General features: G+C 49.4%; 9 protein-coding genes across 9 annotated transcripts; 6 read left to right on the forward strand and 3 right to left on the reverse strand.

Moving 5' to 3' along the window:
• Positions 1-528: 528 nt before the first annotated feature.
• On the reverse strand, positions 529-3,181 carry FSST1_004181 (dynamin-related GTPase DNM1; the record flags this gene model as incomplete). The annotated part of the gene is made up of 3 exons (XM_083230333.1): positions 529-2,550; positions 2,630-3,016; positions 3,083-3,181. The coding sequence occupies 3 exons, from the start codon at positions 3,179-3,181 to the stop codon at positions 529-531; spliced, it is 2,508 nt and encodes an 835-aa protein (XP_083087611.1).
• An 889-nt stretch (positions 3,182-4,070) lies between these two features.
• FSST1_004182 (uncharacterized protein) lies at positions 4,071-4,372 on the forward strand (the record flags this gene model as incomplete). The annotated part of the gene is made up of 2 exons (XM_083230334.1): positions 4,071-4,168; positions 4,267-4,372. 2 exons carry the CDS (start codon positions 4,071-4,073, stop codon positions 4,370-4,372), a joined length of 204 nt encoding a protein of 67 aa, XP_083087612.1.
• Positions 4,373-5,024: 652 nt separating this feature from the next.
• FSST1_004183 (LIM domain-containing protein) lies at positions 5,025-7,466 on the forward strand (the record flags this gene model as incomplete). Its single annotated transcript, XM_083230335.1, has 2 exons — positions 5,025-5,109; positions 5,173-7,466. 2 exons carry the CDS (start codon positions 5,025-5,027, stop codon positions 7,464-7,466), a joined length of 2,379 nt encoding a protein of 792 aa, XP_083087613.1.
• Positions 7,467-8,156: 690 nt separating this feature from the next.
• On the reverse strand, positions 8,157-8,550 carry FSST1_004184 (SUMO family protein SMT3; the record flags this gene model as incomplete). Its single annotated transcript, XM_083230336.1, has 2 exons — positions 8,157-8,222; positions 8,320-8,550. 2 exons carry the CDS (start codon positions 8,548-8,550, stop codon positions 8,157-8,159), a joined length of 297 nt encoding a protein of 98 aa, XP_083087614.1.
• Positions 8,551-9,555: 1,005 nt separating this feature from the next.
• Positions 9,556-9,978, forward strand: FSST1_004185 (uncharacterized protein; the record flags this gene model as incomplete). Its single annotated transcript, XM_083230337.1, has 3 exons — positions 9,556-9,558; positions 9,622-9,669; positions 9,784-9,978. The coding sequence occupies 3 exons, from the start codon at positions 9,556-9,558 to the stop codon at positions 9,976-9,978; spliced, it is 246 nt and encodes an 81-aa protein (XP_083087615.1).
• A 702-nt stretch (positions 9,979-10,680) lies between these two features.
• FSST1_004186 (uncharacterized protein) lies at positions 10,681-13,557 on the forward strand (the record flags this gene model as incomplete). The annotated part of the gene is made up of 4 exons (XM_083230338.1): positions 10,681-12,691; positions 12,744-13,014; positions 13,065-13,174; positions 13,226-13,557. 4 exons carry the CDS (start codon positions 10,681-10,683, stop codon positions 13,555-13,557), a joined length of 2,724 nt encoding a protein of 907 aa, XP_083087616.1.
• A 464-nt stretch (positions 13,558-14,021) lies between these two features.
• Positions 14,022-14,792, forward strand: FSST1_004187 (vacuolar protein sorting family 37 protein; the record flags this gene model as incomplete). The annotated part of the gene is made up of 2 exons (XM_083230339.1): positions 14,022-14,236; positions 14,291-14,792. The coding sequence occupies 2 exons, from the start codon at positions 14,022-14,024 to the stop codon at positions 14,790-14,792; spliced, it is 717 nt and encodes a 238-aa protein (XP_083087617.1).
• A 313-nt stretch (positions 14,793-15,105) lies between these two features.
• Positions 15,106-16,290, reverse strand: FSST1_004188 (uncharacterized protein; the record flags this gene model as incomplete). Its single annotated transcript, XM_083230340.1, has 2 exons — positions 15,106-15,368; positions 15,429-16,290. The coding sequence occupies 2 exons, from the start codon at positions 16,288-16,290 to the stop codon at positions 15,106-15,108; spliced, it is 1,125 nt and encodes a 374-aa protein (XP_083087618.1).
• Positions 16,291-21,752: 5,462 nt separating this feature from the next.
• Positions 21,753-23,396, forward strand: FSST1_004189 (F-box protein; the record flags this gene model as incomplete). The annotated part of the gene is made up of 2 exons (XM_083230341.1): positions 21,753-22,099; positions 22,157-23,396. The coding sequence occupies 2 exons, from the start codon at positions 21,753-21,755 to the stop codon at positions 23,394-23,396; spliced, it is 1,587 nt and encodes a 528-aa protein (XP_083087619.1).
• Positions 23,397-23,943: the final 547 nt, after the last annotated feature.

Raw genomic sequence — 23,943 nt, forward strand, 5'->3', positions numbered from 1 at the left:
GTTTTTAATAAGTATTACGAAGTAATACATTGTGCACATTCTGCTAGACGAGCCGAGTTTGATTTACTTTTTTTACATACATCCATCAATACATACATACAAGCCCTCCTCTTGTGTTCCTTCTTCTCGTGAGAGCCATCCATCATCAGAAACAAAGCTGAGTGTGGCCGCAATTCCAATGCCAGCTGGTGATGTACAAGATGAGAGAAAAAATGATGAAATAAGAAGAACAAAAGTACAACGCTCTTTTCTTTCTTCTCTCTTTAATCTTTCCTTTCTCTCTCCCCTTCTTCTGCCTATTTGCTGAGCAGTCAAAAGTGATTCAAGAGCCAAAGCCCTTTGCCAAAAATGTTCGACATTGGCCGGTCTCTCCAAGTTATGTTTCGCCGTTAAATCTATCCATCCATCCATGTATGAGTCACTGTTGTCGATTGGTCTTCTTTTTCTTCATTATTGTCAGGTTCAACTCGGCACGGTCACGTACTGATGTGACTTGTACCATAAACCAAGAGAAAATCATTGCTGGCTTTACAGCACCTCGCCAATAATCTTGGCAGCCTCTCGGTAGGTCTGGAGCAGACGCTCACACTTCTCGCGCTCCTTCTTGACACCGTCGTCCTCGTAGAGTAGCTCCTCAAACAGAGTTTCCTTGTAGAGTTCGCTGACAAGGCGGTTCTGGACGACATCCTTGCAGTGGTTGACGAGAAGATGCATGACAGCCTTGGGGACCTGGTCGGCAATGGACTCGCGAACAATGTTGAAGTAAGAAGAGATAAGAGCTCGGATGAGTTCTGTCTCCATAGCCTCGCGCTCTGTCATGGCCGGCTCCGCGGATTCACCCTGGTGGTGGGGGTTAGTTTGGTGTGAAAAGAGGAGACCAGGCACCTGTAGATCCTCGGAACTTACCATTTGGGAGGCCAAGCCGTAGTTCTTCCCTGTCCTATCGTACATGTCGTCCTCGGGAGCCATTGTCGTTGCTGTAGATGGCCGGCCAAATTCTCTCTCGCGACGAATAATGGGGAAACTGGTTTCCGAGTTCTGGCTAATATGTCGTCCATTGGGGAGTGCGCCAGGGCTAGGGAGAGGACCGCCAATGGTCTGGCCATCCTTGCCGAAGAAGTAGTTAAGGAAAGAATCTCGAGCGCCGCCGAGTCCCTGTTGGTTAAGTCGAGCAGGTGAGGCTGATCGAAGACCATTGAGGTGTGTTGCATTCATATGGGCAGCAAGGCTTGAGGTTCCGTTCTCGCGAACTGAGGCAGCTGGAGATATGCTGCGGTGAGGCTGCTTTGTGGGCCTGGTCCTTCCCGATTTCGTCTTCTCGGGCTTCTCGGAGGGTCCGTTGACACCGTCCTCGCCTTCTGGGCCATCACCCTCGACCTCAAGCTCCTGGAGGCGCCTCTTCTCCCGACGCTCACGCTCCTCTTGGATCAGCCTTTTCCGTTCTCGTTCCTGCTTAGCACCAACTACATTGCTCATGGCGGCGGCAGCGCCCAGGAAGTTAGGGTGGTTAGTATTGATGTAGGCGCGCTGAATAGAAATGAGTGATTCGACATATGATGAAGCAGGGCCAAGTCGTTCTCGGAGTAAATCTGACACTGTCTCGATAAGCTTAGCCTGGAGTCTGGGATATCGTGAAAGCTCAGTTGAGCCACAGGTGTGGCAAATCTTGATCAGCTCCTCATACACAAGCTCAACACAACGTTGGCTGGGAATTTCAAGAAGCTTGATCTGAGGCTTAACCAGAAGGTCGAAAGCCATCTCAGGGACAAAAAGACTAGGTCGAGGACCAGTCGAGTTTCGGATCGCCGTCCGGATGTCGAGGGCGGACAGGTTGGAGGTAGGGTCGATCGTGTCAAGAGAGCTACCAAAGACGGAGTTGAAGATATAGTAGATACGAGCACCACCACAGAGCTCTTTTGTGGATATCTCGGTCGAGGTACCATCGATGGAAGAAATGAAGGAGTTTGCGAAGCGTGTCATTTGCTGGAGGATGAGAGAGCCACGATGCTCCTTTCCACTGAAATGCATGTCGCCATAGCTGGCCAACTCCTGCTGCGTCTGGCCCATGAGGGTGTTGAGCCGAGCCTTGATATCGGGCAAACGCTCACGGATGTGGCCCATGAGAGTGGTGTTAAGGGTCTTGGCCAGGTAGTGAGTGCCACATCGGGTAGAAATGTTGCGATAGGCAGGGTGGTGCTTGAAGAAATCTGTCTCGGCCTGGAGAGCATCCTCCATGGGTTTGTTGCCTTGGATATCCTGCTGCGATCGGTTGACCACACCGATGAAACCAAGCTTTAGAGGGTAAACCCGACCAGAGAGAATATCCAGAGCATTAGTGCCGTGGTCCATAAGATCAACCTTGGTCAGAACACCAATGGTCCTTCGGCCAAGAGGGTCGACATGACGGGCGAGCTTGAGGGCTTCAGAGTTGACGATATCAACGTTGGCGGGAGAGACCGCGAGGACGATACTGTTAGGCTTGGCGATGTATTCGGAGATGAGGTTTCGGGTCTGCTTCTCAATATCGGTAGGTTGATCGCCAATAGGGACCTGAGGTAAACCACGATCAGTATGAATTATTACAGACAAGCCAAAAGGCCATCAAGATCGCCAACACAAGGATTCTCACTTTAGTTAGACCAGGAAGATCCACTAGGGTCAAGTTGAGGACGTGGGGAGAATAGATCTTGAGGTTGATGGGTTGTCGGTTAATACCCTTGTTGTTACCGGCAACCCGGGATGTCTCATTCTCAATCTCGCGCTTGACGTCGCCAAAATCGTTGAATCTCCGGTTGGGGATATGGTGGAACTCTGCCCACTCAGAACGGCGAGCAGCGCCAGGGGATCGATAAGGATCGGCTGAAGGGTCGGGGGCATTTTCATCGTCGGTAACGTTGATGAGTTGGAGGATCAAAGGCCGACGAGTGCAGATACCGGCTCCGCGCGGTAAAAAGTCTCGACCGACGATGTTTTCGAGGACGGAAGATTTGCCCGCGGACTGGGAACCGACGACAACCTAAATATGCGGTCAGCCATGGCCAGAACGATCAATTCGTCTAGCAAGAAGAAGAAAAAAGCATACAATCTGAGGGAGATCCAAAGAGTCATTGCCGATGGTGTTAAACACCAAATCCTGCAGCTTGTTGACCGTGGTGAGCAGATCCTCGCCGAGAGCAGCCATGGTGGTTGGGAGGCCGAATTTGTGACAGGCGGTCGAAGCGAGCGAGAAGGGAGATGCCAAAAACAACAGAACAGAACAAACGATTAAGAATCAAGATCTATTCAGGAGTCCGTCACGAAACCCAGGACAAGGACGAGGAGACGGAGGAAGTCTTGAATAATGCGCGCGTCGTCGCTAAAATTCAAAAATCCGACGTCAATTCCGACAGTTCATGCGGTTCGGTCTGGGACTGGGACTGGTTCAGGCTCAGGCTCAGGCTCGGGTTGGTCTGAGGTGGCTTTGCTTTGCTTTTGCGCGGGCGGGCAGGGGAGACACTACTAAACTAACAGACAGCCGGTGCTGCAGAACCCATGGTTTTACAACATTCACGTGTATTTGCATAACGACCCCCAAGCGTTTTTTCTTGGGTAGGCCTTTGCGATACCTGGGCTGGTTCCAGGGGCCTTTAGTGCACTGACCACTGACACAAGTCGTAATTGGTTAATAAGTTCGGGGAGAGGCCGTGCCACGTCACTAGCCACACCTTAAAGCATCCATGTTGTTATCCATCAGACACGTCTCTATCGGGGTTCGCCACAATTCGCCTGGCTTTTCTTACTGTGTTGAAGGACATGATGTGAAGTTGATATATGCTGTAGGAATCAGTCAAGAGTTTTAACGGAGATATGAGTACTTTTGGTAGTCCCGGTCCTTTGCCGACCACTAAGCCTACGCCGTGAGTCCTTGCATACCATACCGTCCGTCGTTGGTAGGATCTGACTGAAATGTGTTATTGTCATCAGGCCGCAGCGTGGAAGCTTTCCTCTCGATCATGATGGTGAGGAACCCAAAAGAAACAGCATATGGTTCACTCGATAGTTAACCAACTTCAGGCGAGTGCAAAACTGTCATGGCAAAATACCTTTCATGCATGAAAAAGGTGCGAGGCATGAATGACGACGAATGCCGCGACCTGGCAAAAGCATACCTTTCATGCAGAATGGACAGGTGAGCCTCTTCTCCGATCTTGACGGGGAAAAAAGGCCCATGACGCAAATCCCTCGTTGTCGGACGGAGCAAGGCGCTAACAACAACGGGTATTTTAGAAACCTGATGGCCAGGGACGATTTCAAGAACCTTGGCTTTGCACAATCTCCACCGCCTTCAACTGAAAAGGCGGCGCCAGAAGCTGAAAAGGGTGTCAAGGAATGAGAGACTGAGAAATAAAGCGCTCTCTCCCTGTCCAATATGTAACATATGCTTGGAATTTAAAAAGTGAGACACCAACAACAGCGAGTGAGAGGCTGACTGTAGCGCGAATACCTTGCCTCTCATTACTAAGAAGGTGTTTGAACAAATGAGAGTAATACACATCAAAGCTCCCCGCTCGAAAACTATGTACCTGGTTGCTAGCTGTCCCTCATAGTCATAGTGGACAGATGGCGGTGGAAGATTCTGTATAATAAATAACGACTACCAATTCAATGACCTCTCGCAACCAACTACAACGAACTCACCTGAAAGAGAAAATACCGGGTCAATGAGATCATCAGCCTTCATCCTCACCTAGTCTCATATTCCTAGACAAAAGCATTTTGTTGCTGTTGGTGATACTCTGACGCAACCCAACCACCATCCAACTTTCGTTGCCAGGTCAACCCCAGCCAGCTCGATTTGCGACTGTCCATTAAAAGTATCACGCTCGTATCTACTAAACGACCTGCTATCGTTCCCTATACCTTGTCGAATACCTCGTTCTCTACCATCTGAACTCCTTCTTGACCTTTTTTTTTCTCTGCCGGACAGGATATTCTCTTCAACATTCATTAATTCTACCATCATTATCCCTTGCGGCACGGCAACGATGCCAACTACGGCGCAGGCGAACGAGCCCAAGCAGCGCAAGGTGACTCCTCCGTCGCCTTCCTACATGACAGATGATCAGTTTGGTATGGTGTTTGAAATTGACCACAAAAGCAATCATTGTTGCTAATTCAACCTCTGCTGGATAGCTACCTACCTCGCGGGTTTACGGTCAAATCGAGTGGCAAGACCTGGAGGTGCACGACCTCAACCAGCTGGTGCACGTCCAGTACCCAGTCGTTCAAGTTTAAATCGCAATAGCACGGGCCGATTCACACCTGATATCGCTTCTCTCCCAGATAGCATGCCGCATACTCTTGATCGTAAAGAGTCGATGAGCCCCAGCATCGCTGGTGGCAGTGTCGCCTCTCGGTTATCTATGATCAGCAGAAAGAGTCCCGACTATTATTCAACGTCCCCAGCAAACCCTTTGAGACCCTCCGATGTCGTTCCTTCAGCCACCTACATGGAGCGAGGCCAAAGATGGATGGAGAAGGAGGAAGCAAGCTCATTGCGTGACGCTATGGAGGAAATGGACATAAGAAAGGGTTCGAAATCGCCTGTTCAGGAGACACCAGATGACGATACTCGACTATATAATGCTGCTCTCGATGAAGCTGCCGAGCTTGTCTGGCAACACCAACATGGTACACCACCTCCCCGTCCCGATGGGCCCTACCGCTATAAGCCACACCTTCGAAAGAATAGCTACGCCCATGCTCGTACTGCTAGCATTGGTCCATCTGAGAGCAATTTTTCGGAGGGAGAGGGCGAGACTGGGGGCAGCGTGCGTGACAGCCGTTGCGATCTAGAACAGAGAGAACCAGTGGAACGGTCGGTCAGCAAAAGCAAAACTTACGGCAACATTGGCCGCAGAACACCTGAGCAGCGTCGTCACAGCCTGAAGAGGAACATTAGCGGAGAGGTCGGTCGACCCTTTTCTGAGGACCAGATCTGGGAAGAGCCTGAATCTACGGTGTCTCAAGACATGAGCTTCTCCGGTCGTGCATCTCCAGAAAAGCTCAACAACCGAATTCAGACCTCGGCGAACCGTGTCCGGTTCGAGGCACCTCAAGAAGAGGTCGAAAAACCCAAGCCTTTGGAGCGGGTTGAAATATACCGCAACCCTCCGACGCGGTCGCGTAACCCGTTATACACCAGCAACCACTCGAGTGAGGCCATTGTCCCTGTTGAAGACAAAGTGGAGAGGAAGAACGGCATGGAAGTCAGAAGCAATGACATCCGTGCGGCTACAAGCATGCGTTTGAAAGATCGCAGCTCCAAACTACCGGAACCCACCGCCGTCAGTGACAGTCCGGGACGGCCTATTGTAAGCTTTGACGCCAACTGGCAAGCCCCGGACCAGTCCACTGATACCACCCCAGACCGGGCGCTCCCGGCAGCCCCCAGCAGATCCTCGTCCTCGTTCGCCCAGCCTGAGAAACCCATGGCGATACCTAGTATCGTTGTGGCGGCGGAAAGTACGCCGATGCCGCGAGCGTCGACGGCAGCGCAGATCCCGTCTATTTGCGTAGATGAGACGCAGAGCGATCCTCGAGCCTCGGTGCCTTCAATCAACGTCCCGAACATCGCTGTAGACGGCCCTCCTACCAACGGCGGAGGCATTCCCACCATCGTCGCGCCTGAGAACGAATCGGCATCACGGCCCCGCCCACTCCCTGATCCAAGAACTACTACAGCAGGCCCTCGAACCGCACAGAAGCCTCGCGGGCATTGGTCTCCAGCACCCGGCAGCACCAGGCGAGCTGTGGCAATCTGTCACGAATGTGGTTATCCTATCGAAGGGCGGTTCGTGGCTCTTGGGGGCGGTAACGAACGATTCCATCCGCAGTGCTTTAGCTGCTATACTTGTGGTACTAACCTGCAGGCGATGGAGATCAGCCATGAGCCTGACCATCTCCGTCAAGAGCGACTTGATCGTATCAAACGCCGCGCGGCTGGTGAGATTCTTGATGAGGAACCAGGCAAGACCATGGCTGAAGACGGGGATGAGCGTCTCCGGTTCTTTTGTCATCTTGATTGGCATGAGCTGTTCGCCCCGCGCTGTAAGCACTGCCAAACCCCTATTCTCGGTGAGCACATCGTCGCTCTCGGTGCTCACTGGCACTACGGCCATTTCTTCTGCGCCGAGTGTGGTGACCCGTTTGACCATGGCATGACGCACATTGAGAAGGACGGGTATGCATGGTGCATCAACTGCCAGACAAAGCGTACAGAGCGACGAGCACCAAAGTGCAGAAAGTGCCGTATAGCTGTCATTGGACAGTACATTCAAGCCTTGGGCGGAGAATGGCATGAGCATTGCTTCCGATGCGCTGAGTGTCAGGGCAGTTTCGATGACGGCCAAATCTTCACCAAGCATGTGCCCGAGGGCACCATTGTGCTCTGCACTGGCTGCCGAGCAATGGAACTCAAAGCGTAATGATGATGATGTTTTTTTTTTGGCGTGCGTGTTTTGATATTTACCAACCATTGATTATTCTTTAGTAGTGTGCTTTAATGAACTTGGCATTTCGCTTCTCAGTTTCACAGGAGCAAACAGTTCGGTTTGTGATTTTTTGTTTCTACTTTGAATGGTGTCTGCAATGTTGAAGGTGAAAAGGAGTGTGGACCAGAGTGTGAAGTCGTATTATAACGATTGTCTGGTGTAGTCAGTTATAACAGGATAAAATTCCAGGCGCGTATCGTAGGCGAACTTTAAATAGGAATACTATCAAATACATAGTCCACTTCAATCTGCTTCATACCACTCACTGGTCTTGGTTTTTTTGGCGTAACATCGCGTGGACATAATAACCCCCAAGACTTACGAAGGACAAGTCAATAATCGACGTTAGCACGTGCATGTCGCTCGAACTTAACAGAAACACACACAAGCATGGTAATCCACCGCGCCGAGAACCAAAGATGCGTAAGTTAATCAGGTTGTATTATCCCAGTCGTAAATAAGTTGTCGAGCTGGCCTCAGTCTCGCTATCATCAAAGGTACGAAAAGCCAATAAATCGAACCTGCAACGGTGGGAATCCAGTTTCAAGACCAGGCAGTTTGGCTAATTCACCCATTTGATATACTCCGCTTGTGGTACATCCTTCGCCCGGCTTCCTTTCCGCTTTAAAGTGAAGATCCTCCGACCTGTTCCTGGTGCACCTCGAGGGTATCGCCGTCTTGCATCTCGAGCTAGAAATAGTAAGATGTCAGCGCGCTCAGGATCTTCCAAATGAACTGCGCCATATGTATGCAGAACAGGCGTGTGGTGGACAAAGGTAAAACGAACCGCATCCGGTGTGTCCGTGGGCTGAACTCGCGTCCCGTCAAAGAGGAATCGGACAGAGCTTGTGGTCTTGCCCTGGCGTTCGCAAAAGGCGGTCATCAGCTTTTCGAGCTTGGTGGTGCGCTTGATCTTAAAGAAGACCTCGTTGTTGTTGTCCGTCACCTTGATGTTGAGGTGTTCCGAGTTGGCAGCAGCCGGCTCGCCGGGGGTACCGTTCGCGTTCTCGTCAGACATTATGGGTGATCTGTTCTTGTGTTTGCTTCTATGGCGAAAATGTGAGCAGCGGCTCGGAATGGAGTGGGAGATCAACGGCGTGACAAAGCGTCACGAAAATGGGACAGTACCTTTGCACGATGGTGGTTGACAGTGGTAGGTGAGGCCAAGCAAGTGGGGTTGACGACTTCGTCACGTTAAGTGTTTGAGGTGCTGGAAGCTTATTGCAATAGGCCACGCTGTTGGGTAGTGAGTGGTAGTGACGAAAGATTGTGTGTGTAGTTGAAATGGGAGATGATGTAAGAGTAGAGATAGAAGAGAAGATGTGGTGGGAACTAGAAAAAAGACAATTAACTTGAGTGAGTGATGCGCCTCGACGAAGTGAATGCAGCCTGAGCGCGGGATGGACTCTTTCGTCTCAGCTCTTTCAGCACTCTTCACGTAAACCCGGCACTGTAACCACAGGTGCCTATTCAGCGGGTGGAAGGTCCTTCTTCTCTAAAGATACCCAGATGAGGTGGGGAGCAGCAAGTCTGATTGGTGCCTGTGTCTTTGTCACTGCTAAGCAGTTGAGAACTAAAAATTGCACCTCTACTTACCCTATACTAGGGAATTTGAATATAGATCTTAAAGTCAACCCGTCGCTGCTGGCTGAAAAGATATACCTTTTTTTCAAAATTCATGTTATATATTTTTACATGTACAAGTTTTGAATCATTTCCTTTTCTCTGTGTAATGCAATAAGTATTCACATGTATTAGTAATATAAAACTTGTCTCCTCTTGGCCCCTGCCGGTCTAACAGTCGATAATTTTCGACAAGCACGATAGAGTGCATGACATCAGTCTTCCATTGCATAGGGTACACTATTTCAGACTTGTGTATTTTTGTCACGTACATACACGCATATCACATCTACCATATTCTCGCCAACAAGAACCGCCATTGGATACCTACTGTCGACAGTATTCGCCTACTACTATCCAATCATTACACCATCATCTTTGACACAATACAAACATAGCAATGGTAAGCATCTCTCAACGTTGACTTATCATTTTGGCCAGAAATCGCTAATAAATATGAAACAAGGCTCCGAAGGACGACGTTGAGGCTAAGCCAGCCTGCCATCCTCGCGCAGTAAGTTACAACATCATAGGTGATTGCACCGCAACCTGAACTAATTTACTATTGTGGTAGTGCGCTATTCAGAGTATGACATCCATTTGAAGAAAAGCACAAAAACCTTGGTAGCTGACCTCACTTGTGCCAGACTGTCTCACTAGCAATGGATACAACGAGGCCAAATGCCAGACAGCAATCAAGAAGCTCTACGAATGCTGCGAAGCCTTTTACGAACGCTACGGTCAAGAAGCGTCTACTGTGAGCTGTCCAAAGCCCAATTTGCTGAAGCTCAAAATGAATCAACTCCGGGAGGAAGGGAAGTGATATGTAACGCTCGTCTTGTGGTGTGTCCGCCGGTTTGGGTAACGCTGGCAACTGAAATGAAAAGCGCCGAAATTCTTCTAGGCGATCCTTGAGCACGCAAGAGGCCTCATGGACCTGAACAAGCATTGAGTGCTTATTCCGAGACTCTAATAGGAATGCCGATGACATTATGATAGAGAAGAAGAGAAAAAGAAATCAAATTTGCTGCCGAGTGGAGACGTACTTGAAGCATAACAGTGTCGCGTGCGAACAGTGTAGTATATACTGTAGAACACACACGCGCCCAATCGCGGCTGTTTAGCGCACAATGGATCCATGGAAGTTAGGTAGTGCAGGTGAGCTTTTAGCACTAAGAGGTAGGTACGTACCGCCGAAAAGCTAGCTCTGAGCAACCGCGCCAGTGAATGGAACGACCAAAACAATCTAGCAATTCTTTGCCTTGGAGCATCAAAGTTGCGCGAGCTTCCTCAACAACCATCGCGAGAACGTTATATCTTCGATCTCAACAACTGCAATACACGCGCTATCTCTATACTTGCACCCAAATTGGGTATGCACGCGACCTTGAACAATTAACATCTTTGACCCGACGGCCAAACCAACCGAGCAGGGTCGGTTGCCTAAGCCATTCGTCCTCCTTACGTCTACGAACACTCATCTTCGATTTGATACCCCGCGACAATATAACCTAACCCTTCCAATATGGCGCCTATAGAACCCGAAAACTTTCTCTCGTACGAGGCTGGCCCTGAAGTCGAAGAGTTCGCCAACGCGCTTGACGACTGCCTCTCTCTCCCACTTTCCACCGAAGAGCGACGAGAACGAATTCTCGACCTCCCACGGAGGTACTATGAGAACTCTCTCAGACGACTAGCCCAAGTGCGACCGCGCATGGTGCGCGATGGACAAGACGATATTGATATGGATACGGATGAAATCGATCCTGTTAACAACAACCCTGCATCAGCAGAGCTTATCAAACGTCTTGAGAAGGAAGCACAGACATGGGATCTACTACGACGGCTTCTTCCGCTAAGATACGCAAGCTCTGACGCCGATGGAAAGACTCCTGGTATGAAAGATGGCCTCCAGGACCCAGAAGACCTGCTTGGAAATTTCCTCATAAGCAATTCTTCGGCGCGCGAACGACAAGCAGTTATACAATGGCTTCAGAACAATGCTGCTTCTGGCCCGGATATCGACGAACTTGCGCGCGAGCTTCAACAGAATGCCGACCGAGGAGATATTATCGCCCATGGTTGGCTTCATACTCGTTCGCAAATCAAGCTTCGAAAGAGTGTCACTGCTTGGCCACATCTTCTGGACCGCCAATCACCAGCCATTGCGACCTCGTTTCACAACTCCGATGGCTCACCTCTAGTGACGCAGCTGGATCCTGATGCTGCGACTCGCCAAGGACGCAAGCTAGAGCCTCAAGACGAGTATTTTGAGCGTGCTATCTGGCTTGGCTGCTTCGAGCATCTCCGACGGGGGTCTAGTCTAGAGACTATCCGTGAATGGTGCCAAGAGAGAACGGAGATGTGGCGAGCCATTTCCACATCTGCTGTGCTCATCTCGGCTGACGACACTCATACATTTTCTAACACGAACCCAGCATCGCTCGCCTTATGGAGGCGAATGTGTTTCAGTCTCTCTCGATCCGGTGGTTGTGATGACTATGAACGTGCAGTATACGGTGTCCTTTCAGGAGATATCTCTACTGTCGAGAAGATTGCACTGACATGGGACGATTTCCTTTTCGCCAACTACAACGCTCTCCTGCGTACCCAACTAGACAACTACATCCTCGGACAATGCCCACCTGATCTGGCCTCGAACCTGACACAGTCCTTCCCCTCCTTCGACGCAGTTCAGTTCCATGGAGAGCCAGAGACAGTCGATAAACGTCTGATTCGGGCCTTGGAGTCCAACCCCCAGATCCGGGCTGAAGCCAATGAGCCCAATAAAGCTTTGCAAGCATCGCTGGTCTCCAAAGAGATTGGCCAGCACCTTTATGAGCAAGGTGTGATCATATCTTCAAGTGCGATCCAAAACGAATCGAATCTGTTCAGATGGGAGACTGAAAACATCGAGCTGAATAAGGAAAGGTTTTTCCAATCTACTCAACACTACGGACTGAGAATAGTTGCACATATTTACCTTCTCATCAACTTACTGGACAAGTTGCACTCTAACGATGATTCACTCGCTCCCGCGTCCTCCCAGCCTGGAGTGAGACGTGCTCAGCAGAACCTCCTTGCTGGCTATGCCAACTACCTACGCCTCGCTCAACTTCAGGAGTTAATACCCCTTTACTGCTCGATTCTAGAGCCCCCTCGGTCATACGAGGTGTTGAGCTATAACCTCATCCCTGAAAGCGATAACCAGCAACGCCTGCTGCAGCTGAAACTTATCAAGAAGGCGGGTATCGACGTGCTTCAGTTTGTCAAGACTCAAGCGTGGCTGATGTATGATGACCTGGGCCCACCCCAGCACGGATGTCCAGCCAAGGGATCGTTCAGTATCATCGCACCCGGTCCACCCACGGCAAGACGAGGTCGACCTGTGAAACCAGATTTCTTTGGCGACGACGAAAAGTTCATTGACACAGCACATGAAAACCTAATCCGGTCACTAGAATGGCTCCTACTGGTGCAAGAAACATGGCCAAGCGTCTTCTCAATGGGAACTAGAATTTACAAGTTCTTCTTGCGTAAGTTTTTTTTGCATTGTATATAACAATATGACCACTAACAGTGTGGTAGGAAACATGCATCTCAATGCTGCTCGCCAGCTGATGAAGCGGGTGTCCTTTGCGGATGTTTTGCAGGCCGCCACAGAAGACAGCAGTGATGAGATGGATATGTACGAAGACATCCCCGAGTTCTGGGCTAAGCAGCTTGAGCGGAGAGATATTCGTGACGTGTCACCTCAGCAAGCCCTCTCAGACGCCCGCAAGTTCCGCGAACTGGAGAATCTAGTACGATCTCTGGATAGCCTCGAGACAGTTGCATCATTGGCCGAGCTCACAAACGAGTAAATCGACACCTCAAGATAAACGTGAATTTGATACTAACGAGACGCAGGGAACAAAAGAAGAATGCTGGTTTCTGGCCTGCGATAGGAGAGGAAGTCAAGAACACGAGAGAGAACATGCAGCCCTTGCTCAAGGGCTGGCTCTTAGTGGGCATTGAGGGTAAGTCGACCCATTTTATAAAGCCATCATTCAGATCTAACAATATTGTAGAAGGCGATCAAGAACTACGAGATCTTCGCCAGGCGTATCTCTCCGAGACAGTTCTGGCATACATCGGTACGCTGCACTTCGCAGGTACTGGCTTGTCTAGGGACAATCTTTTGGAATGCATGGAGCTCGCCTCCATTGTTGCAGAGCGTGACTCGGATCTCTCCACAGCATTCGTGGAAGCTAGACGAATGAAGGAATTGGTGGAGGTATTTGCGGCGTGCAGCAAGGCACTGGCTATCAGCACTACTGGCGAGAGAAGAGCGACTGGTACCAGTAGCAAGAAGGTACGAGAGTTGGGTTGGTCCCGAGACTTATGGTCTGTCAAGCCATAAAGAGAGCTGCTTCTTCTTCTCTTTAATTGTCCTTCGGCTGAGTGACGGTCGATCATTTTATTCGTTGGGCGTTGTATATTGAATATGTCTTTTTGAAAGGTGGAGAGGGACATGGCTTGTAAAATATTCGGGGCGAAGGGTTTCCATAGAATATGAGCCGGATGGCATTGACCTAATGAGAAAACTACTCACATATTTGATACATAGGTATCTGGTGTCAAGACTGCTATGATTTGATAAATTTGTATTGATGATTGTGTTGCCGATGTTAAAGCATATACGGACCCCACGTTCCGGACCTGTAGACATCTAAAGCCACTCAAGTAGTTCCCCACCTTCGACTTGCATCCTTGACGTCCCATCAACCTCAAAGAAGCAGCAACGTCATCAGATACTCACACTCTCAGTAGTTACTGTTTCTCGAGAAAATCTGACACACGCACCGAAGACACGCGACAATATAAATGGCAAGCTTCGCGTCAGAGCTACAGGGTGCAACGCCTCCTGTTCTACCTCCTAAACCTGGCAGCCATGAGGCGAGTCGCATTGCGACCCCAACATCAGCCGGCGTTCCTCCACCATCCGAAGGCCGCGTTCCCTCTAGTAATGTGAACCCAGCGCCAACATCTATACCTGACCCAGGCGACCAATGGCTTCCCCAGATTCTGCAGGACAAGTCGTGCGCTATATCGATATAACCAACAGATGCCGTTGCACTGACTACATGGAATAGAAAACAAGACCTGGCAGAGCTGCTCGCGAACCCAGATCTTCTCAACGCTCTAACACACTCTCCCGAGTCCATCCACCCATCTCTTCAAGCCTCACATCAGGCTCTATCCGCCGCGCTCAACGAGAACATCGAGTTCGCGAACCAACTTATCGATATGGAAACACGATTATCGCATCAACGCGCATCAACACAGGCACAACTTCTCGCAACACACACGCTTGAACGGCAATGGCGGCAAAAACAATCCAACATGGATCACGCGCTGGCGCCTTTCTCGCCTTCTGCGTTGTACCAACAGTTAGGACAAGGTGTGCAAGAGCAAGCCTTGGTATGCGAGGCTATGGAGGAAAGCTTTCTTGAGGGAGAGGGAGAGGGTGTGGCAGCAACAGAAAGAGAGGTTACAGATTGGGTTCGAAAATACCGAGAGGCCAAGGTCCAGTATTACCTGAGGCAGGAGAGGAAACAGAGATGGGATGAGGGTCGTGTTGGAGGATGGAGATGAGAAGCAAGATTTTGACGCAAATCATAAGCTTGGTCTGCCAATCAAATCTTATCACGCCCAAGGAAGTTAGAACTGAGTTTCCTGGTATTGAGAGACACAGGTACTATGTACCAGCGTACGATTTGTATTATTCGTTGGAGTTTCATGGTTGCAAAATCTAACGATTGCATCATGTATACTGGCAACACCCTACTGGTACTGGTGATCATCGCTCGCTTCCATAACGCGGGTATCGATCTCTTGTGCCTTCAAAGCCGCTTAAAATCTCCAAAATTTCCATCGGATCTAGATGCAACGATATATATGCCTGGTATCACAAGGCGCTGAAAGGACTCTTCTTCATGTCCGGGCTACGAGGACTCATGGGTAGAGCAAATAGATCGTCGTCGTCATCTCGTCTCATGGGCCTAGCAGGTGCCGAAGCAACTGTGGTGACGTCGCCATGAAGTGCAGCATTAAGTGAGATAGGGCCTGCAGATGCACTACTGGCCATAGCCTCATGGGAAGATACAGCGATATCACGTCCCCTAGGTTGGAATGGGTGAGACTGGCTTATGGGACTCATGAAGGTGTTGGCTACAGGAGATTGTTAGTTGAACTGCTGCAATAAACACAAACAAAGGGACTTGTGGGTACCTGTTGTGCTAGGCGTTAAATCAGCAGGTGATGTAGCCAGCTTAAGGCCCTTGAGCTTATCTCCCAAACGGCCCGTTGGGGAACGCGTGGCTGTCGGTCGAGATAACGAATCAGCAGGCAACTGCGGAGAGTTGATGAACGTATCAAGGATCCATTTCCTCTCCTCGAGCGCCATTTCGACACCCACACCCTCAGCATTGCTGCGCAACTCGTCTTCTACTTCGCGGTCTATTGCTGCCAGCCGTTGCCTGGCCCACAATGTATGCAGAACCCCTTGATTTCCTGGATCAGCGGCGAGCCCGGGAGGGAAGATAGCCGGCAGTGGCTTGAGGTTCAGGCTGGGTGCGCCGGGCGGAGTGATAGTAATGGTAGAGGGAATAGTGGCATTGGCTGGTAGCAGAAACAAGACACGGCGACGACGTTGACGAGTCGACGAGCCAGGAGCAGTTCCCGTGTCCGGCTCAGTCTCGAGATCAGCTGCAGGAAGATTAGTAGACTTCCCAGGCCATGACACTTGCCACGAGGTGTTGTCGGTAGTGCCTATCTTGACCCCCGGATTAGAGACCGAAGCCGGCTCCGCTGCGGAGACCTGATCGGTAGTGGGAGCGGAGCGTTCACCGGATGAATCGGCGGAAGGATCGGCAGATGCAGCGGGGCCTTGGACAGCATCAGGATACCATTCCACCATAAGAACCTTTGTGCCAGCATCACTGAATTCGAAGCGGGCCAAGTGCTGGATCTCCACAGTAGGAACGATAGGGACTTCCCCGGCTGATGACAATGAGTTTTCTGCTGGTGCTGTTGACTCTGATGCAGATAGAGTTGCAGGCCGAGAAGAGCCCGAAGACGGGGCCGTCGTCATGATTTAGGGCGACTCGTCGTTATCTGGTGTCTGGGATGGTGCTTTTTCTGGGGGTCACACGGCAGAACAGAAAACAACAAGCTCCAGAATAATCGCAAGTGGGAATTGCAGTGGTGGCTCCGTATGTAAGCGGTAAAGTGCTGAAGAAATAGTAGGTAGGGTATGGACCGTGAGGTAACAGCAGTATGAATGGGTATGGAGACGAGTATGGGGATGGGGGTCAAAGATGGCGGAGACGCGATGACCAAGGCTGGGGCACTTTTGATATTAGCCCGAAAGCTTTGTTTTGACTTCGTCTCCCTTGCTCGTTCTCCTTTCCTCTCCCCCTCTCCTCAGTGCTGTCGAACAATAATAGTAATCGGATGCTCCTTTTCCTTGTTCTCCTTCTTGGGCTCTTGCGTTTTCAGGGTCCCGCTGCTTCTCGGGCCGAGACAGTTATTTTGGCGAATGTCAGAGTATTAGTTTAGGCACCTCTAGTTACTGTTAGTTAATGAGTCTAGGTCCAGGCAAGGTTATTGCTGCGCGAGAAGGAAACCCGGGCACATTCCGCATTCAACCGGCGGGGGACGGGACCTAGGACTGAGAACTGTCTCTAAAGATTGACTTGCCTGAGAAAGCCCTAAAGGTAACAACGTCGAGTCAGCCAAGTAAGGAAAGAGTGCAGCGGCGGCGGCGGCGGCGACTGTAGATGGTGGCGGGGGAGTTGCCAGTTTCAGGACATTTGAGAGAGAAAAGAACATTGAGTCGATCATCGGATGACATGATATTTGGTTTGACCGTTAATTACATCTGGCATAAGGAAGGAAAGAGGAGAAGCAGAGGGGAAAGAAGTGGACTGAAAGCGGGATGAAACGGAATTAACCTGGGGAAGTGCTCAGATATCTTGGTATGTACTCTGTAACAAGGCCGATACTATGTAACGAATATACAACAAGATTTTCCAATCGGAGTACACAGATGAGGAAATTGTTATTGAGAAAAGAGTTCAACATCCAATCATCATCCATGGTTTGATCTTTCTACTTGCTGTTAAAATTGAGGCAGTGCTACAACTACCTTAGTACTAACTCACCTACTACAGAGTACCTTGGTACATAGTAGTAGCTGTGGGCAGACAAAGCTTGGCTTCAATCGAGCTATGGATAGCATTTGCGCTACGCCGTCGTCCTTATCGGCCGATTAAAAGTGAGTGAGCTGATGCAATCACTGAAACTGGTCATGTCACCAGCACACATTATAGCGTTCGGCCGCTGAAGCTCGAGCCAACCTGAGTTTGACATGTGCTGCTGATCTTTATAAACGCCGTTTTGACGGATAAGAAATGATGTGCCATCACATCAAAGGCATCGACACATGCACTTTCTTTACCTGTACAGGCCTATACCATTACTCCATACTGCATATATTTGAGATTGCCTCAGACCAACACGAGGCGCCATTAGGATAGAAGATTCTTAGAATCTTTTAACAAAGCAAAGAAACGTTACAGATTCTACTGCCAAGGCGGCAGAGTTCCCAAAACGAAACACTCCAATCGGCCTTTCTATCTTTTCCAAGAAGTACCGCAGCCTCTAACTACATTCGAGTACACCATCAGTGAAACAAGACAGCCCGACTATTACTAACATTAACTGTTACTGCTTTGCTCATCGCTGTGCTGTACCGTGCTGTAAGTCACTACTCGACTTACTATACGGAACTCTTAGGCTCGTCTTATTTTCTTAAATTCAACAACCAACCAGAGATAAGTGAATTCTCTTGATCGGCGTCGACGAGACACTGAATATTGAGCTTGTCACGGATGGGCCAGGTCTTCTGCCCAGAATCACCGCAGTAAGGCCGCGTCTAATAAGAACACGCCCCCCTCCCCTGCTGACTAGGAAGAGGTGGTGTCTGTCTCGGGTCCATTCAGCTGGTCCTCGCATCCACAACCATATTCAGACAACTCCAGTTATTTGACTCTGCCTTACTCGCGAACTTATCGACTCTCAACTCTACTCTTTTGATGTCGTACAAGTGTATCAGAGATATCCATAACATCATTGACCAATAAATGAGAACATCAAATTGTCATGGTCTGAAACCGGTGTCAACTCAAAGCCAATCTAAATGACAACTCGACAATTACCAGAAATACATCCGAGACCCATACTTAAATCTCATTTCTTGACGTGGAAAACAAGAATTCTCAACTCACAGACTATATCGTCATCAAGTACTATAGACTAATGTTGCATTCGAAAGAGAAACATTCCAAAATCGCATCTACGAGCCTCTAGAGATATACAGGATAGGATAGGCACACAGCACACATATGCCGTGACACCTTGGGGTTCCAATTTGTCGAGGGCCACGGCAATTAACAACACTGCATGCGACATAGATCAGGTTTGATGGAGTTATCTGCGTCTCAAACCCATTGCACGAGCCACGCGATTCGCACGGCAAAAGCTCTCACCCACTTGGACTGACTCTATCACACCTCACTTGATCTAGCTCTCGGCCGGGGAGAGGGTCCTCGGCTTCTTTCTGTGACAAGACACGGATCGGATCCACGCGACCCTGGGGGAGTCATGGCCAAAGCTCCGTGTCATTTTATCGTCAAGCTGTGAATACTACCAAGGCTTGCTCACTTTGTCTTGGAGTATTGACTTCTGGTTTGGCCATCATGACAGTTCTGCATGAAAATCCATGGTAGGTCATATGAGTTGATATCTCGGGATCGGGGGGGCACTATGTGCACTCCTCCCAGGTAAACAACAATGTTATCATTATTCGACCTATCTGTTATCAATTGCAGTCTGATGTGATGCCATTCGTCAGTGAAACAGAGACGTTGTAGATACATACTTTAACAAGTGATGACCAAGATATACGAAATCTTTGGACACTTGTTGATATCGCGTTGGCTTTAAGGCCTTGTCATCTACTCTAGTCTGTCGCTGATAGGGCAATCGAATCGACTGCTTCGAGCTTCCAAGAGCCAACAAACTCTGAAGACCTGTTGAGTTAAAGACCCGGCCGACAGTTGAATAGAACATGCCGATGACATGCAATTTGCTCCTGACTCGGGCCTTGTCATCTCATATCTATCATTTGACCAGTTCTCGACAATGGCAAACTTGATGAGCTTGTCCACACAAAAAGTCTGCCACCTAATCTTGTGTAGACCCATCTTGTTGGACCGGCTAAATGCAATTCAGGTTGAATAGACCGAGATATGAACGAGCGGCGGACCCGGGTCTTGGAGAAGAGCCAAGTCTCAGCCGGGTCAGCCAAGACAACCTAACAAGAACGCTCTAGCCCTAAGCCTTCAGGGAGAAAAGAGAGCCATTATCCGTAGAAACGTAAGAAGGAACGAAAAAGAGGCTGCAGGGGCCGAATAATTCTCCTTCTTTCTCTCCCGACCAGTCGGTTAAAGCTAGGAAGAGAGGTATTTACCGTCAAGTGCTACGCCCAGGCTTACTGTGTCTTGTTAGTGAGCGGCTGCAAAAGTCTCCTGGAAGATGGGATCTTTGTTAAAGGTATGTACGTAACCTAGCTTGATTAGAGGCGCTGCAACGTTGTCGATAAAACTTTCGGGAACAGCTTCGGGAGAGCCTTTGATGGCATCGCGGCGCACGCCACAGAATATTACAGGCAACCCAAGATATAGCTGCAAGCCCACCGGTAGACGCCGCATGGTATGTAGAATATGGCCGGCCAATTGGGCCGACTCGGGAATTTCATTGAAGATCTTTGAAAGTGAGTACAGTCGCGTGGTGACTTGCCTTGCAGCAACTGTACACTACTCTCTCTGTACATTATCTAGTCTAGGTTACCACTACTACTACACAACAACTCAACGTACCGGCGGTTTTCTGGAGCGTTGGAGTGGAGGACGGATGCATCAACAACGTCAGCTGGTTACTAAAAGTACTGGAGGATCGCGGGCATTTCAGGGTCAAGAGGAATACTGATGCTAATAGAAACTGCTGTTTGTCAAGACTGTGGGGAGATTTGCGTAAAGCAGTGGAGGGCTTCCATCGTCATTCTGGGTCCTTCCTTGACGGGACTGGGAGGAGTATGGCTGCCCAGATTTTCTCTCCAGGACGGGAAGCCCAAAGCGCTGGGGGAGGGTTCCATTTAGGTATGTACCTCACGCGGTTTCTCCAGAGCAAAAGGGGCCCCAAAGTCACCCCCACAGCTGCCAGAAACTCTCCACAGTTTGGCCGGTCAAGCGCCGCGTGGTAGGTCCAAGCCGAGCGTTAACATTGGGCGGCCATGAGGTGTCTAAAAACTGCAAAACTGTTGCTTTACTGTGATGTGCTGTAGCGTTAGTCTACGAGAATAACCTAGCCCAGACTAGGTAGCTTGTCCACTGCACACCCACGACCGGTCGGTCCGTCCCCCCCATGATGGTGGCCTGGCCTGCTGGTCGGCTCGGTGTTAAATTTTCTTTTTTTCTTTCCTTCCTTCTACGTTTATTATTATCAGTCCAGAATGTACTGGGCAGTGTCTACCTACCTACATATCTCTAAAGGAATCTATCTGCCTTAGTCTAGTAGCAATCACTAATACTATCTACCTCTCAAGGCAAATACCGGGTGCTAAGGCAGGCAGGCAATCGCCATCTCCAGAAACGGAAAGTATCCAGATAACTGGGAGATCCTCGCCAACCAGCTGGTGTAATATTATCATCCCTGGGTACGCAGAGCAATGCTTCATTCGTACTATTATCCCAATTGTTTACTTTGTGCCTAAATCCATATCCAAAGTTCAGTGATCAATGGCTATAACTGCAATCGAGAGAATGCGGTATCATACTGTACCTATTGTATATACTGACTGCATCTGTCTCTTTTCTCATTACATAGTAAATTCATTATCGTCCCGTCTGTGGAGTTGCCATAAACACACGCCCCTTCTTCACTCCTGCCCGCCACTCAAGAAACGCTTACACCCATGCCCCCTCCGTGCCTTTCCTTTCCCTCTTCCCCCGGATTCGTACCTCCTCTACTTGGTACCCTTGTACCTGAAAGTCCCCTTCCTTCCTAGGTAGTCATCACTACGCTCGCTCGCTCTTTCTTTGTATTCCCACTTTCCCGTCACTTTGCCTGAACTCATCCCATCCTACCCCGTCTTACTATCCTTTCCTATCCAAGCCAACTCGAAACACCACGACTTCGCATTCACGATATCGACCGACTCAAACTCAGACGCACACCTTTCCTTGTCTTGTTTGCGTCTCAAATCTTCGGCATTGGATCTCGGTATTACCGATCCCTCCGTCTCATCAAATCGCTCTCCCGCTCGCCATGTCCAGTTTATTCTCATTCAGTGCGCAATAGAGACGGACGTCTACAGCCATCTGGGCTCGCCTGACCGAGGCACTATCGTCCTATCGTTGATCTCAAAGGTCTCGCGCTGCAACCTCGCTCGGTAGCGTTCAACGTCGCTCATTTCTTCGATAACTTATCACCATGGCGAACCATCCACCGCGTACCATGGCTATGGACCCGCCACATATAACTGAATTCGCCTCAGAACGTTATTTTGAAAAGCTAAACCAGCTCAACGCGCATCAGCAACATCAACATCAGCCTCCGCCGACTCACACAGGTCTTGACGCTACCACGCCATCGCCGTCAAGGTTCATTCTTCCATTAAGAGAATCTAAAACCGTCGATACTGAACCCATCAAGCCGGGTGAAAAGCGTGACAAGTCTCGTTTCTTCGGTCTACGTTCTAGGGTTTCAATACTTCATTCCAAGTCCAACTCCCCGTCTACCAGTGCACCTCGTGTTTCTGCTGAATTAACACGGAAAAGGTAATCGAATATATACTGACACCCATACTTGCTCATCCAGCTGACTTGTAAAACTAGTGCCAGTTTCGATCAACTTTTTCTTGGACTACCCAACGAGCTACAGATTCAAGTCATCTCTGCTTTACCCCTAACCGATATACTCAACCTCCGACTTGCTTCCAAGTCATGGCATACTCTCGTCACATTAAACGAAAACACCATTGCTCGATACCACCTTGAACACCATATCCCCGCTTATGCCACACGCCTATATCCTATTACCGATTCCAATCAGATTAACTTCCAACATTTATGTGGTCTGTGGCATCGATTGCATGTCGCCGCGAAGCTTGCCTTCCTGATGTGCGAATGGATTACGAAAGATATTTTTCTTCGCCAGACCGAAGCCCAACGAATTGCTTTTGCACCTCAGAACGAACGCATGCGACGACGACTGATTCCTCTTTTATTCACAATCTTCCACTTTTTTGAGACGTATCGGAACCTCTATCTAAAACGCATGGCCCAGAACGACGGTAAAGGTTTAAGACGAGAACCTTACACCATTAATCCCATCGAAGCCGAAATCATGAGCATGTATGACGACCAAACCTTATTACGGGTCCACGAAGTATTTCCGCTTGTGATATCATCGTTCTGTCGAAGACTACGTCCACCAACATACGTGGGCAGAGTTGAGAGATCGCTTCGTGGATATATCCGGGAGAAACCGTCGGACGACGTGCATGTTGCCATCTTATGCATTGGTGGACTCCGACAAGTGGAGAGGCTTTGGGAAATTAAAGGGTACAACAGTCGCCGTGGCGCCGTTGACACATGGTTCAATGCTCTTACCAAGGACGCGCCTTCTACCGAGTTGGCCACGTCGACATCAAAGCCTAAACGAAGCCTATTTGGACGCAAGAAGTCTACTAGTGAAGCCCGGCCAACTGGTGCCGCATTAAATAAGGTTCGAAGCTCAGGTTCTATAGATGGGAACATGGACTGGGATGTCGGCCTTGTCTTCAACACGAGCTTATCTGCTGGCGCGCCCATGTCCGCTCTGAGTTCACAACAGGCCCAGGCTCTCCTCAACGACCTTCCTGTACTGCAACAAATATGGCTCACATCAGCTGAGGCTCTCGTTCTTCAGCGGCGAATCGTCGAGCGCCCGCAGGACATCAAGCGCAATCAACAGGTCATGCTGGATTTGATCCGAGAGGATGGGCTTGACGAAGAGGACGAATGGTGGTACGGCCGCAGCATCCCCGATTCCGTGCGGCCTCCCGTCAGTGTCACTGATGACGATGCGGATTGATCACACCCAATGGGCATTTTTCATTTTATATATTTGCTGTTGGCGAGCGTCCTTTCAGGAAGGTATTACACTACTTTTACTTGGGTACATGCATGTGTCAAAGACGGGGCTTTTGAGCATTTACACGGCGTTTTTATTTATTTTTATTTTTGTTGCTATCCGACTGCAGGGGAAAGGGCTGCTTCGTTGTCGAGCATGGTTCTGCATGGAGCATTGGCTGGCCATTACATATTGATACCGACTGTCTATACGACTATTCCTTTTTTATGTCACTTCACTATTTACCTTTTAACCTTATGGTATTTGGCACAATTCAATATCAAAAGTTTCGTGGATCAATTGCTGTCCTTTAATACCTGTGCCGTTATGTTTTGTGTCTATCTAAGCAAATATTAGCTTATGGCCAATAGAAGACCTGGTTTAGGCATCTTGATTATCTTACAGATATTATAGCCAGTTAGGTAGGTATTTTTTTTTATAAAAGAAAAATTACATTCTAGCCGTAGGCGCGAAGCCTTTCTTTTTCTTTAATGCAAAAAAGAACTGA

The sequence above is a fragment of the Fusarium sambucinum genome, chromosome I (assembly GCF_050947815.1).
Source record: "Fusarium sambucinum isolate potato_lamoka chromosome I, whole genome shotgun sequence".
Classification (NCBI taxonomy): domain Eukaryota; kingdom Fungi; phylum Ascomycota; class Sordariomycetes; order Hypocreales; family Nectriaceae; genus Fusarium; species Fusarium sambucinum.